General features: G+C 42.6%; 1 protein-coding gene across 2 annotated transcripts in view; it reads left to right on the top strand.

Moving 5' to 3' along the window:
• ESRRB (estrogen related receptor beta) overlaps positions 1-11,533 on the top strand; it is a 301,561-nt gene extending 290,028 nt beyond the window's left edge. For both annotated transcript variants that reach the window (XM_085628067.1, XM_085628066.1), the window contains exon 7: positions 9,010-11,533. In XM_085628067.1, coding sequence (XP_085484193.1) covers positions 9,010-9,254 — 245 coding nt within the window. In that variant the 3' untranslated portion in view covers positions 9,255-11,533. The remainder of the gene's footprint in view (positions 1-9,009) is intronic.
• Positions 11,534-15,375: the final 3,842 nt, after the last annotated feature.

Raw genomic sequence — 15,375 nt, 5'->3', positions numbered from 1 at the left:
TTTTGGCGTGCAAGAAACGATCTACGTGTTTCCGTTGCACGGCAACCTTGTTCATGATACAGCGCCAAATTGGATTCATTTTCCATATGTACATCTGACCCAAGTGCATCAAGAAAAACAAGGGACGAACATTGTTTCACATCTACTCCACTAATGCTTGATGTGGCGACCAAATTATAGTGGTTAAGTGCACATAACTTTTCATATATACAAATTCACTGAAAAGTAAAATACATAAGGAATGAGCGATTGTTTACAAAGGGGTCATAGCACATGATTCAATTTCTTTAAACTTTCACAAATATTGTATGGGTTATAGCTAGGGCTCCCTGTTTTCCATTTTTACTGATTTTAACAGATAAATACAGACAGAAAACTATTTATTTTCCAGTCTGTATTTAATATTAAATACAGAAAAATTCTGAAAATAAGTCTTCTTTGGATTATTTTTTCTACAGTCAATCGTGAGTGATAGGTCAGTAGGAGTACAGATTGAGAGGTAGGGGAGATTAAAAAAGACAATAGATTTCCCAATTAAGTGCAAATCTACAGTTATTGATGCTATTCTACAATGCAAGTGTTTTCAGATAATGCTATTACACTGTACACTGCTGAAACATTTTGGACATTCAAATGCAAGTATAAATTTATCAGTCAAATAAATGTGGAAAAATACCCATTGCAGCTTCATTTATATAGAAAACATAAAATAAAAATGGATAAATACAGAAAAAATGAACAACAAAAAAATTAAAATGGATAAATATAGACGGAAATGTCGAAAAAATAAATACCATAAAACCGTGAGTCCTAGTTATAGCATATATCTTTATGCACCAAATTGATAGTTTGCATATTCGGCTTCTCTTAACCATCATTATAGTTCAGTTGACCCATTAAAATATTATAACAGAGTTCATATTTAAATTATACAGCAATGTCTACAAATTTATCACAAATTTGTTAAATCTATAGTCAAGTACATTAAAAAAATTCTCATAATGCCCCAGTGGACCAGTCAGAGTCAAAGACATTTTATTTCATGCCACAGCCCTGATTTTTAACTTATACATATTATTCCCAAGTGGGCCTATACTCCATTTTTCTACATTTCTTTTTCCACATATTTAAATGGGAACGAGAAATGAAACAATAGGTTACTAATCATAATATTTTATGTAAGCACTTAATAGCCTATTAAGGCCACTATGGCCACCAACAATGTTGAGCATAATCACTTGCGTCCTCAATTCAGTTCATAAATTAATTTAACATGCCTCTGTTACCCAACTAAAAGAGAAATTATAAGTCACACTATTCTATCGAAATGTGATTAAAATCCATCCTGGAACTGAATGCATATCTGAGAGAGGGCGGATATCTCTGGACCATCTTAAAAATACATATAATTCTTCATCAATATTGAGGTCCTGCGGTTCCTTACTATCCATATTCAATATATATTTTGCCTCCAACTGTCTCAGTTTGGTGTCATGGTCTAGATAGTTCCCACAAATGGGGAGCGAGAACATCGACACATTCTCAGAAAACATGATAAAAGAGATAAGAGATTTCTACAGAAAGAAACAGTCAACAGGAAAGTCAGACAAACTATGGAAATAATTACCAGCAGTGATGATATCATAGTGGCCCGTGTGTATTCCATCTCTGTTATTCTACAATAACAGTCCATGTCATTAAGATGTTTGTAATCTTCTTCCAGGTATGAGTCTCTTTTCCATAAAACAATATTTCTCCCCTTGTCTGAGGGTTTCACTATGATATCATCATTGCTGGTAATCCTTTCAATTTTTTTGTCGGAATTCCCTATTCACTGTTTCTTCTTTCTGTAGAAATTTCTTGTCCTTAGATGATTGTATATCCCTTATCTCTTTTATCATGTCAAATTCCGACCCACTAGGAATCAATACATTTGTAAACCAATCTATTAGTACATAGGACGGATCGGAAATTACCACATTGGTCACAAAAATAGTGGTTGCAAATTGCAACCAGTATTTTGCAACCAGTTCTTAGTACATCAGGCCCTAGGTCTGCTTCTTTTATAAACTGTGAATCAGAAGTTTCACCAATTAATTTTTTCAAACTTCAAATATCACCATCACAGTGAAAGAAAAAAAAATTAAAATCAAAGACGGTCCCTGCATGATAGCAAGAATGTGCTTAGATGCTTGGCAGCCATTTACTCCTGACTCCTGAGCCGCCTACTTCCCATTTTCTCCTGCCGAAAGCCCTGGTTGCGGAGCTTAGCCTATTGTGTTTTCTCACTGTCACCCAGAGATAAGGGAAGTCATAAGTGACTGCATAAAACACATCTCTAAAGTCTGAAGTCCTGTCCATCTTCGGTGGGACATCTGGCTGCAGAGAATAGAGTTTGATGTCAGACATTTCCTTGGTGAGACCTGAAACTTTACTCATTTTTGTATATGGCGAAGTTTTCCAACTGCAAGAGGGAAGTTTACTTTCCACACTCATAGACTACATCTCATTGAAAGAAAACACTAATGCCAGAAGGCAGCCTTCAACAGTCGCTCACTGCTCTTCTAATACTGGGACGCACATGTAAAATTCTCATTGTTGATCTACGGCTAGGTGTGTGCAGAATTATAATTTCATGGATGAAGGGGTAGGAACATGGCACACATTTCTAACTGCACAATGATGGTAAGTGATCAGTCAAAGTCGAAATTCTCTGCAAAACAGATCTGTTCAACTAATTTTTCCCACAAAAACCTTTAGGGGAAATTCTCTAGGATAAAACATTTTTTTCTGTATTTTTTATTGCATAACTCTCTATTCGGCTCATTTCTCACAATCACCCTTGGCAAAACAGATTTTGCATGCCCTACCTGCAATTTGCATATGTACTTTAATTTTGGTGCTCAGCTCGTATTTCTGTGCTGACGTCCATTTTATCCAAGCACTGTTGTGCAGCACATCTCCATGGGGAGTTTGTGAAACTGTCAAGTTTCTGCTGTTGGCAAACTGCCTGCTCTGCCCTTGGGTTGCAATCTGTTTGCTCTTTTAATGATTCAAGTTATGTTCTCTCATAGGGAATTTCCATTATAGTCATAAGCATTTGAATAATCCCGCTCACATGCGGGGACCCCTGAGCACCACCACTTCAATATATGTTCTTAAGTGTAGGTTTTTGCCTTTCCTCAGGAAGGCCTGCAAAGACACTTAAGAAAAAGACAGGTTATACAGCCTATATACATAGGTCACAATGGTCGAATTCTTTTTTATTAAGTCAAAAAAAGGGCCAGCACAAAGCACTTGTGTAGAATTTTGAGACATTTTTTCAAATTTCAAAAATCTCTCTCACACACCCTTTTTATGGTAGAGATAGAGATGAAGGAGAGCAGGACCATAGGCTGTCATTATCTGGCTAAAAAGTAAACTGCGCTTTTAAGAACCCATAGACAACCAGTATTCCATCATGCTCAACGGGTGGCAGTTGCTTCAGTTCTTTTTTCCGACTCCTGCTGACAGGATCCTGGAGCACTAAGCGATGATGTTTTTCATCTTTTTCTTGCATTTTCTTCCTTTGACTTTACAGACAATTGTGAGTTTTTCTCTTATTAACTACCTTCTTTACTGGACTCAGTGTCCTCCCTGTGGAACATCTTCATAAAGCCTACAGCAACTAAGACGTTTTCAAAACGTTCCCTGAGGGAAAGGGAAATGCAAACTTCATCTGGAGGTAGGTCTTCAGAGCAATAAATGGGTCAGTCCTCTACCAAGGCTCTGCTTTTTCCTTTTTTACGAGCAAGGAGAGGGTCAGTCCTCTACCAGTGCTCGGTCATGTGACTTAAAAGAGTGAGGAGAGGGTCAATCGTGTACCAGGCCTCTAGCAGTCACCTCTGAAGGATTTCCAAACTACAGAAAAGTGGATTAGGATCCAGAAACAACATTGATTTTGGACGACGTGGAGTGGATTGACGACAACAACATCTTAGTTCGGAGGATCGATGTTGGCATCGCTGTCCCGAACTGGTCAACATCATAGAATGGACGATGCTCAACGTTGACTTAACATACCTCACTGTGGTCTTCAATGTCAATGCACTCTGCAGATCGACGTCAAGCCTGTCGACATCGGGGACACCTATCCATGGCGTCACATGTAGCCCTGTCAATGTCGGGAAGTCCTGTCAATGTCTAGTCTAGGAGCCCTATCGACGTCGAGAAGTCCTGTCGACATCCAGTCTGGCAGCCTTGTCGATGTAGAGAAGTTACATCACGTCCAAGCATGTTACCTGTCGACGTCGAGAAGGAAGGCGACGTCAAGGTATACATTGCTGTCCATGTCCAGAAGCACGTCGCAGACCTGTCGAAGTCAAAATCTCACAGGATGACATCGTTCAGACATACTCGATGTCTATACCTCTACCATGAGTCCAGGCATATCGAGGTCGTTGCAGAGGCACGGCTTTCAGCCTTTGGTGTCACAGACACTTACATGAAGGCAGACTCAAGTGCTTAACAGGAGGACGTGGAACATCTCGTCCTTTTCCCCTTCATAGCGGGTTAGCCTCCCCACACCAGCCACTAACAGCACCTGCTGTTTTTCGGCCTTGGAGCTCCTAACATTTCAGTGACTGAATATGGCAAAAGGTGCCAATTTCCTTTAAAGGACTTCCAGCCCCGAATACATTAAGTCACTGCAGTGCGCTTAGCATGACTGCTGAGAAGTGCAGATTTGAAACACGGTGCTTGTTGGTATGAACAAGCCATTGTTCACTCCGTCAAGAAGCAGAAGGGTTGGTACAGTGGTAGTTATCATTGGCAATGAATGCTTTAATCATATATAACTTCTACATAGTGATGCTTACTGACTCCATCTGATCCTCTGCCACCTCCCATTTCTACGGTGGGCAACAGTACAGCTGTCAGTTTTTCTATACCTTCAGCTTCAGTATTTTATTTATGCCATCCAGGAGGTCTTGGTGAGAGGAGCTGTGTAGTACCATGGTCAACATGAAGGCCACTCTGTCTTTCGTTCCGGGCTTTTTACAGCCTTCACTGGATGTATTCCCATTCTCCTCCCCTGCATAGCTTCAGTCAAATGTTGGTCATTATGCTGTGCTCCTGCCTCCTCTGAATCTAGCTGGGGAAGGCGATTCTCCCACGTATATATGCTAAAGTACTCTGGAATTCTCCTCAGAAGTTGGTGAATTCTCTTAAGGGCCCAACAGGAATTTTTCCTAGAACCAAGCCATAACTTTCTCCTTTCCTCTCATCTGTTATTTCTGGAAAACGGAAGGATCCTCATTTTCTACCACTGGACATATATGTTCATCAGGGCGGAAAGCCTAAGTAAACATCCGCCTGCAAAAGCTTGCAGTGGCAATTTTTTCTTCACTTCATTGTGGTCCTCACAATTGAATCCAGTGAATAAACTTTCACAAGCTGGCCATTGAGATGGGCTCTGCTCCATACTCCTACAAAACACTTACTTTTACGTATCAATTACCAAGACTCATTTCAAATGTTTGTGTTTCTTGGGCAACAATCACTGTCAGAGATCAGTTGTTTCCATTTGGCCTCAAGCCACACCCACATTTGTCTCCAAGGGCAAGGCACTTGTAACTGTTCATCTCAGGAAACACAACATATTTCTACATGAGGTTAAGTTACACCTGTAAATAGCATGGACACTGATCTGGAGACCCTGCCTGTCCCCTCAAACAAAATACCCTAGTACTCCTTCAGTTAGTACTGGTATGGCAAGTCACCAGGTGGGAGCACATCAGAGTGCAAACAGTAGTACATCAACATCTAAGGAGGCTCAGCTTCCTTACATCTGCACTGGGAAAGGTTTTGGTCTTTAGATCAATCTCACCAAGTCTTTTCGGTCCCGACTCAAAACTTTCAGTATGTGAGACCTTTTCACCGACGCAAAAGAATGTCCTTCGGAGGTGAAGCACAACTCTCACTCGCTAAAAGCCTCTCATCCACCGCTTACCACTTTTTCTCTCGGCTAGAATACCTCCTGCTTCCAAATGCCCATCTCAACATGTCACCTCTGCAAGGATGTCTCGATGACCAGTGTAACAACTGTCGGGCGATTTAGAACACAGAATAACTTTTCCTTTATGCGAATATCTCCCTGTTGAATAGGTGTCGTTACAACGCATGCTATTACATCGCATGCCGTTGCAACACAAACTTTTACTCCAAATTTCTGTCGGGGGGGGCGCTGGAAGTTGGAATAGATTAATTTTCTATTCCAACTCCAGTGTGTGCAACAGTAGGGAAGGTGTTGGAGTTAAATCCAACACATTCTACCCACTGCTGCACACCTTTTGCGTTCCAAAGACATGTGATGTAAAGGCATGCGTTGTAACAGTTTTGTTGTAAAGGCTGTCTCCCCTCCCTGTCATACTGGCTCCAACCTCTCTTCCTTAAGATAATCCATTTCATCAGGAGGTTCCTTTCCATGTACTGGGCACACATTCCCTCTCACTGGAATAAGGATCCCACATGGTCTGCCTTCAAATCCAGCGCATTTGGTTGTAGAAATATTCAACATACCATGTCCTTCTCCTAGAGCTACGTGCAGTCCCTCTGGCACTAAAGGTATTTTGTCTATCGGTCTTACCCCTTTCTGATTCCAACAGGCTTTATCTCATCCTTGTACTACTCCAACATGCAGGGATGGACGAAATCCAAATCCTGGTTTTCAAAGGCACAGACGGTCTGGATACGGCTTCTAGACAAATATCTCTTGATCTCTGCCACTTTCAGTCAGGGGTACAAAATGTTCAAGCAGACTCTCTCAACAGACTTCTGCAACAAAACCACAACTTCGTGCAAAACATTTTGCAAAGTTGAGGGACTCCAACTATACTCTTCTTTGCCACTGTGGAAAGCAAACAATACCCAAGTTTCTCCTCAGCATACTTCCCTCAGGTACACTTGGAATGCCCAATGGTTTGACTTCTCCATCATATTTCTCTATGCTTTTCTGCTGATTTACCTTATCACTACGGTCCTTCTCACATTGTCTCAACTGACAATAAAGATGATACTCTTTCCTCCGAAGAGGCCACATCCAAGGTGATTCACGCTCCTCCTTCTTTGGTCTCTCTGTCCACTTTTCAAGCTGCCATGCAGACCACACCTATGAACATAGTTCAGAAGCTCAATGATACACCCCATTCTCCCAGCTCTGGATTTGGCAGCATTCTTTCTCAGCTACTGCATTACGGTCTCTTAAATCTGCGGCAACACTGCATACATGTCTTCAAATAGACTAAGTAGTCTTCCACTTCTTTGGCTTAGGCCTTCAAATACTGCACAGATTGTGTATGGTATTGTCCCAAGGATGTGAATCTTACATCATGCCGGGAAAATGTCATCCTTCCATATTTCCTCCACCTGCCTATCTTTGGCATGTCCTTTCCTTCTATACAGGTTCTCCTGGCAGCTCTTTCTGCCTACAGAATCTGACCATCCTCATGTTTTTTTCTACTACAGTTAAAGAAGGTTGTCATTAGGTGCCCTTCACCTCCCTGGGAGCTTCACATTCTTATTTTTCGTCTTATGCATCATACTTTTCAGCTTCCCTGCAACATTTTTCTTGGACTACAGCTGCCCTTGTAGAAAATTCATCAGCTCGCAGGGTTGGGGAAAGCCAAGCACTTTGTTCTCACGAACCATTCACAATCTTCCAATACCAAACCGGTTCTCAAAACTCATCCGATATTCTTCCCTAAAACTATTTCGGACTTTCATGTCAACTGCATTCTTTATCTGAATCCCTCTTCTCCAGTGGACAGAATTCTCTTTTGCCTAGATTTAAGAGGAGGTTGCAAAGCCTATCTCATTAAAACAACAGGCATCGAGATCGAAACCATCGTTTATCTACTAGGGTGCGAGTCATATGGTTTTAGCAACGTCCATCCACTCCATTTCCTGATGGATAATATTTTCCATCTTTTTGTTCTGCTAAAAAAAAACTATCACATAAGCTTAAAGCACTCACCGCTGCAGTTAGAGCTGCTCCTCTTCCTTTATTATGGAACATACCCATTTCACAAATGTCTATAACAGTCACTTGGCAGTTTGTTCATACATTTACAAAGTTTTACTGCCTAGCCTCTCATGTTAGAGCTGACGCTCAAGTAGGACAGACTTCCTTCAGAAATCTCTTTGCTTGACCATCCTCCTTCAGCCTCTGTCCCCTCCACCGCTCTCAGTGGGGATGGCCTTGTTATTCTATTCAAATGCTTATGACCATAAATAGAAATCCTCTACGAGTGAAAGAATAGTTTCATACCCATAACTCCAATTCTCTCATAGGGGTATTTCCATTATAGTCATAAGCAACTCTCCCTCCTCCCCAGTGGAATGGACACAGGTATTTAAGCAATAACCATATGCTATTGTATCGCCTTTAAAAAGAACTGAAGCAACTGCCACCCGCTGAACATGTTGGGATGTTGGTGGTCTATGGATTCTTAAAGGTGCAGTTTCCTTTTTAGCCAGATAATGACAGCCTATGAGGCTACTCTGTCCTGCTCTCCTTCATCTCTATCTCTATCATAAAAAGGGCGTGTGGGGGAAATTTTTTCTATTTGCAAAAATGTCTTAAAATTGTACACAATTGCTTTGTGCTGGCCCTTTTTCGACTTAATAATGAATAATTTGGCTATTATAGCATATGGATATAGGCTGTATAATCTGTCTTTTTCTTGAGTGTCTTTGCAGGCCTTGCTGAGGAAAGGCAAAAACTTACACTTACACACACATATTGAAGTGGTGCTCCGGGGTACCTGCACGTGGGCGGGACTGTTCAAATGCTTATGACTATAATGGAAATACCCCTACGAGAGAACTGGAGTTACGCGTAAGAACCTATTCCTTACACATCGATATAATTTGTCCAACTCAGCTAGTATAACCTATATCCAACAAGGAATGCTTTATGCCAATGTTGTATGTAGTCTATGCTGACCTTTGTCCTTTAAACTCTTCCTCTAGACTCCATGCATATAGAGGATGTGGACAGTGTCCAGAAGCTACAAGACCTTCTCCACGAGGCCCTTCAGGACTATGAGCATAGCCAGCACCAGGATGAGCCCCGCAGGGCTGGCAAGCTTCTGCTGACACTTCCTCTCCTGCGGCAGACCGCTGCCAAGGCCGTACAGCACTTCTACAGCATCAAGCTGCAAGGGAAGGTCCCCATGCACAAACTGTTCCTGGAAATGTTGGAGGCCAAGGTCTGAGACTGCACCAGACCTTGCCCTTATTCTTAGACTGTCAGGAGACCAATAACAACTATAAAGGTACAGAAATGGCAAGAAATCTGAACAAAACAAACCAAGAAAATAATCTGCCATGTTTGATGGCCAACCACTCCCTTCCAAAAGGAAATGACTGATGAACTATCAATGGTGCTGCTCAAATGTACAAACCACTTCTGCCCCATAAACCTGCATTTCCTTGGTCAGAAGGACTTTTCTTTAGGAAAGAAGGAGGTGCTGAGAATTCTGAAAGAATCCAGTTAGAAAGCGACAGACATCAATACGTTTCTAAAGAAGATCTGGAGACGCATCCTGCTTCTGCAGAAATGGTCATTTCAGGACTCCTAGTACCATTGGTGGTCTCACAATCTGCAAGTGTTAATAGTGTTGGTGCTCCTGAGGGTTTGGCATCTGACATATTGGGTGAATGTGGGTTGCTGTTCATGGTTTGGTTAGATGCCTTGAGGTTGCAGCATGTGCTATGGTCCATTCACTTCAGGGTCCTGGTCTTTAGGCAATGAGTTGACTCCAGTTTGTGGACCAGACATCCCAAGCACTTAGTGTTGCTCAAACATTATTGGCCTCTGTGACCCTATCAACAGATGCCGTGACATAATGACTAGCCCTCCATTGCCATGCTCTGGATAATCTAATTGATGAGGAGCTGCAGTTCCTTCAACTAGGAGGTTCATCTCAGCTGTGGCACTTACATCATTAAGAACATGGCAGATGCTGACAGCATTCGCCTCAACAATTTTGATCTGGCTGACCCTGGTATCCTCAACTGTGTTTAGGTTGATATGCCAACAGCATGGCCGTGGATAAGCATATTGTATATGTCTGCTTAAGGTCACAGGACCCCATTATTCACAGCAGTCTTAGGCAATGGTACCTGTGATCCCTAGTGTTCTCAATCCCATGTCATCCTTTATTCTCACTGGTTTGGCTGTTGTGCCCCATGCTCCAATGGAAATCCCTCTGCAGCTCAAAGACTGGTTGTTTTCTACAGATGATCGCCCCAAATGTAGCTGTCTTCCCTCTAACATGCTTTTGGGTCACAGAATGTACATTTATGGAGATTTATATAGCTTTAGCCTGGCTACCAAGCAATGGAGTTCTGTGCGAAGGTGGGGGAAGCCAAGGCCTGACACTGTACCAAGGCGTATGTGACTTCGGCATAGTGATGGGCACCTGCAGCTAAACCACTCACAGCAACCATCAAGTTATACTCCATAAGGCATTATCAACTGCTCCTAACTTGCAATGAGTGTGAACCTACTTATTTCATACCACAAATGATGCCCCTTGCATGTTCTACATCACTTACATGGCCTACTGTTTTATATCCCAACTGATGTAACATCTGCTTCTTCCGTGTAACCCACAAGGACAGCCCCACCGCAGACCTAACCACTAGAAGATACAAAGGAAAACCACTCATGCAACCTCATCTTCATCAGAACCGCAGGGTGCATGGCAGTCTTTGTGAAACAGTGTTTATTTGAAATGAACTATGAGCCTTCAGCCATGTCTCCCTGTGTATGGACCACAAGCAGGACTTCTGCCAAATTCCGTCAGCAATCAGAGCCATATCCCATTTGTACAACTCAAGGCCTGACTCCAATCTCTTGTATACAGAGTGAAGATGAAATCATATATTGTGTGTGCACTCTACTGCTGTATAGGCTGAGACACAGCCATAAGATGTGTACAGACTAAAGGTATAACCAAATGTAACATTTATTTACTGCAGCTGGAACCACATATCACGTGTGGACCATGTCCGGGCCAGTTCACTTGTGTATGTATTACTTCTGTACAGACTGTGGCCTGAGCCGTATATTTTGCGAAGAGACTTAGGTCAGAGCAAAACTAATATGTAAATACTGTGGCTAGATACATATGTTGTGCACAAAGTCAAAGTTAATATGTACAGACTAAAGCTAGAGCCACTCTTTTGTACAGACAGAGGGAGGAGCTATATCTCTTGTGTATAAACTGTGTGTGAGGCCCGCAGTATTTCTTGTATATAAATATTGCTTCTGGGGCCAGAGCCATATCTCTTGTACATAGACCGAGGATGGAGTGATATTTCTTGTCTATAGTACATGTGCTGGGTCACTGCAGCAAAAAGAAACAAATCAAACTGTCCCTAACATCATTGATGTGTTCCGGCAGCAATTATTGTGAAATACAATTAAACTATCTAAAACAGATTGCATTTGCTGAATTAATGAACATAAATGATGCAAAATAATGATGTGAATAAATAAATGTGGTGAAGTTAAGGGAACTAAACCTCACCTCTTCCGCATCTGCTTCTTTGTAATTTTTCTCAGTAAGGATGCCAAGAGAACATTCATTGTTGTGCTGGGGGCCAGGATAGATGAACATAGGTTTGTAAATGTAGCTAAACAATAATTTATGTATGTATGTATATATGTATGTATTGGTATTTATATAGTGCGTTCATAGCTAGGAAGCAATGGGGCGCTTTACATTCTCTAGGATTGGATCTTTCATAGATTCACATGCTTGAATCATTCCCCATCGTCCACGTACATTTAAATGCAGTATAGGTCAAACATAACCCATAGGGGCTAAAAGAAGCATTCATTTACTTAACTTATCTCCATCACTACAAAAGAACCAAATTCCAGCCAATCAGGTGACAGCACCCTTGAGCACAACCCCCACAGAGGCTTCACTCCCTTAGATTTTCTACTACACGTTGTGTGAAGTGAGTATACCTGAGTCCAGCGCAGTTTTCCATATTATTTTGTCAGAAAATAGTTATATAAAAGTATTTCTTGGAATGTCTAATTAGCTGAAATGTCAGATTCAAGCAAAACATGTCTTTTCAGACCTTGTGGGACCTGTGGCAAGGATGCACTCTGAGGATACACACAAGGACTGCATCCCCTGCCTCTACCCTTCTCATGAGGTAAAGGACTGTAAAATTTGCTGCACTTTTTCCTCAAAACCTTTAAAGGATCGAGAGAGGTGAGGCTGCTCAAGACCAGAGACGTTCTATCTGAAGAGGAGAATGAGGATTCTCCTAAGTCAAGGAAGTCTAAGAATGGAGAAAATGAGAGGGCTGAGGGACATATGTCTCGTGAACCACCTAAAAAAGCTCACAAAAAACTCATCATAGGTCATCGGAGGTATATGCTTTGTCTGCTGAGCACTTACGTATGCTTTCTAAAAAGGATGTCTCCTCCAAAAATATCAAAATCAGAGCGAATTACACATTCTCCAAGATTGCTGTTACAGTTCAAAAATCTCTCCTCAGTGCCATCGATGGAGAAATGTGCTCTACAGAAAAAGCACAGCGATGACAGTGACGACGACACCGTTAACAAAGGCGACTCCATTGTTGCGGATGACACTGTAGACAAATTGGATGGAGCGAGCAACAAAGCGATTTGAGTTGTCAATGCCAGTTTAACAATTAGAGTGCTTTTTCATGATTTTAAAGAGCCAACTAGAAACTCTGCTAGAGCTATCCCTTTTGTAGACAATGTCTGGGAGGAAGGTGTAAAAATTATGAAGAATCCAGCCACAGTGTCTGCTGTCCTACCCAGGTTGGATAAAAAATATAAGGCACCAGAAAATTCACCAGCCCGTTTGATAGGACATCCTAAACCAGGTTCCATTATAATGCAAGAAGCTCAGCGCTGTAGGAGGCTGGCTCAGTAAATAGTGTCCACCTATGGTGAGACACTATGCACTGAGTCCAGGCAGCCCTTCATGATAGTGTTTAGGTCTCTGATAACCAAAACTATCAAGGGGTAGTTATGGAGAGCAGCTAAGGCTTATTCAGCAGGATGTAACGCGAGTACATTTACCACAGGAAAACCTTTGTTCAGCTTCCCCTGCCTGAGTTAAGCACATCAGCAGGGGGGCAGAAATCTGTCTAGGGACAGCAGCATCGTGGGCTGGCATGCAGAACCTGTAAGGCTACATAAGTAGGTATTGAGGAGTTCTCTATGGAGCCCCCCAGTACATGGTTTCATGCAATATCACTGGAATTGGTGTAGTTTCATGATTCCAACATGTTTGCTACCAAACATGACCAGGTTTGGGGCAGCTGTTATGTAGTTGGACATCTCGACTTGCCAGTGTCCACATCATACCTTACAATGGCTGTCCTGCCCTTATAAAGCCCAGATAATGGAGTCTGAGGTTTGTAGGGGTACCTCTGCTCATGCAGGGGTACCCACACACTTAGAACCATGCACCCAGCCCTTGGACTGAAGGACCTACCTTAGGGGGGGCTTATAGGTTAACACTGCAGTGACCGGGATATAAGGAAAATGTTATATTTGAAGTGAAAGGTGCATGCACAATTTCATGCAGGCTACGATAGCAGCTTTGCAGACACAGTTTGCAGGCACTCCCATGGGTGGCACAATACATGCTGCAGCCCATGGGAGACCCCTGGTGTACTAATGCCCTGGGTACCTCAGTACCATATATTAGGGACCTACAGTGGTACACCAGTATGCCAACTGTGGGGGTGTACAAAGTACTTACCATCAAATTTAGAGGAGATTGCACTGTCACTGGGGTCCTGGTTAGCAGGATCACAGTGAACTACAGTCAAAAAATGCTGACACCAGGCAAAAAGTGGGGGGTTTTTGTGCCAGAAAGATCATACTTTCCTACAAGTGCTGTTCCAAGAACCCCTCCACGCCTATATGAAAGCCGTCAGATAGAGAGAGTAGATGTCTTGATAACATAGGAAAGAGATTTTCCTCGATGTCAGTTTGTCGATAGTCCTGTGCAGTATGATGGCGGGGACCCCGGGGGCACCGAGGATGCACTAACTAGCATTCTAGTTGTGTGGGATCCGCCCCTTTCTATACAACGGCCATCTTATAGGCTGAAGACAGGAATGACGTTGGAGTGCAACGTTGAAGTAAGTCCGGCGGTGTCTATGCATGGGGAAAACAGTCGGAAGATTCAAGAAGCTGAGCGAGGAATCATAAGTGCGGTTGAGAATCAAGGCGAGTGGCGCGACCGAACCTAGAGGAACAACGGTGTTGTGAGTGTGGTTGGATGGTGGGGAGAGGCACCACTCTACCAGCATCGTTTAGGCGCACCCGAGAAAAGGCGAGCCGGACGAGGCAGCCATGACTCCGTCAAGGGATCATGGCATCAGGCAAATAGCGAGAACAAGTGCGTGCATCCTTCGTTACTGGCTCACTGCGCACACTGACTTGGTGGGGTTGTAGTGCTCCTTTGTGGAACATGAAAGGTATACCCTCAGAGCAATCCTTTGGTACGCTTTGTTTGCATATATTCGCACTTGGATTGGATTGTCAGAGTTTGAGGGATGTTTCCCTTTTTCACAAGACAAGGGCAAGTGATACTGAGGATGTACAAAGCATCACCCTAATACGGATATGCATTGAATTATACACTGAGGTGTGTAATGGTGATGGGCTCATGGAGTAAGAGATAGTTAGATGCTAACAGCCTTGTGCTTCTCTTTTCCCGAGGGTGTCATTTTACCAGTGAGAGAGAAGACTGGAGGAGTCCTAAGGAGAAAGCCCACAAAACTGAAGATTGTGGAAAAAAGGACTTTTTCCCTAATAACCTATTTTGGATAACTTAAACTTGTGACAAATAAACTATGTCAAATGGCTATTTGGTGTGGCCTTGGGGTCTCTTGTCCTGTAATAGTCAGCTATAAAGGTTTGAGCGGCCAATTCTCTGGGGATTCTTGGCAGATACAACCGACAAATGTGGGATGATATCACTCCTTACTTAGATCAGTTACCTGAGGATGTAAGAACAGAGGCAAGAAAGATCCTACAAGAAGGCAAACAAGCCTCTTCAGAAGGGATCACAGTGCAATGGACATCGCCTCCACAGGTTTTCGGCAATTGGCAGATGCTGCTTTCCTCTGCAGGCAGAGATGGCTTAAAGCTACGTCCTTCTCTCCTGAAGTTCAGAGTAAAATTCTAGAAATGCCTTTTGACAGAGAGACAGTAATTGGAAGACACATTGAGGAGGCGCTACAATCCATAAAAATGGAGACGGACACTGCAATATCACTGGGTTTGCTACAAATTAGGTGAACACTGTTTCGTGGGGC

Source organism: Triturus cristatus, chromosome 9, assembly GCF_964204655.1.
Source record: "Triturus cristatus chromosome 9, aTriCri1.1, whole genome shotgun sequence".
Classification (NCBI taxonomy): Eukaryota; Metazoa; Chordata; class Amphibia; order Caudata; family Salamandridae; genus Triturus; species Triturus cristatus.
Note: the sequence above shows the minus strand (reverse complement) of the source record. Positions and strands in the feature narration are given on the sequence as shown.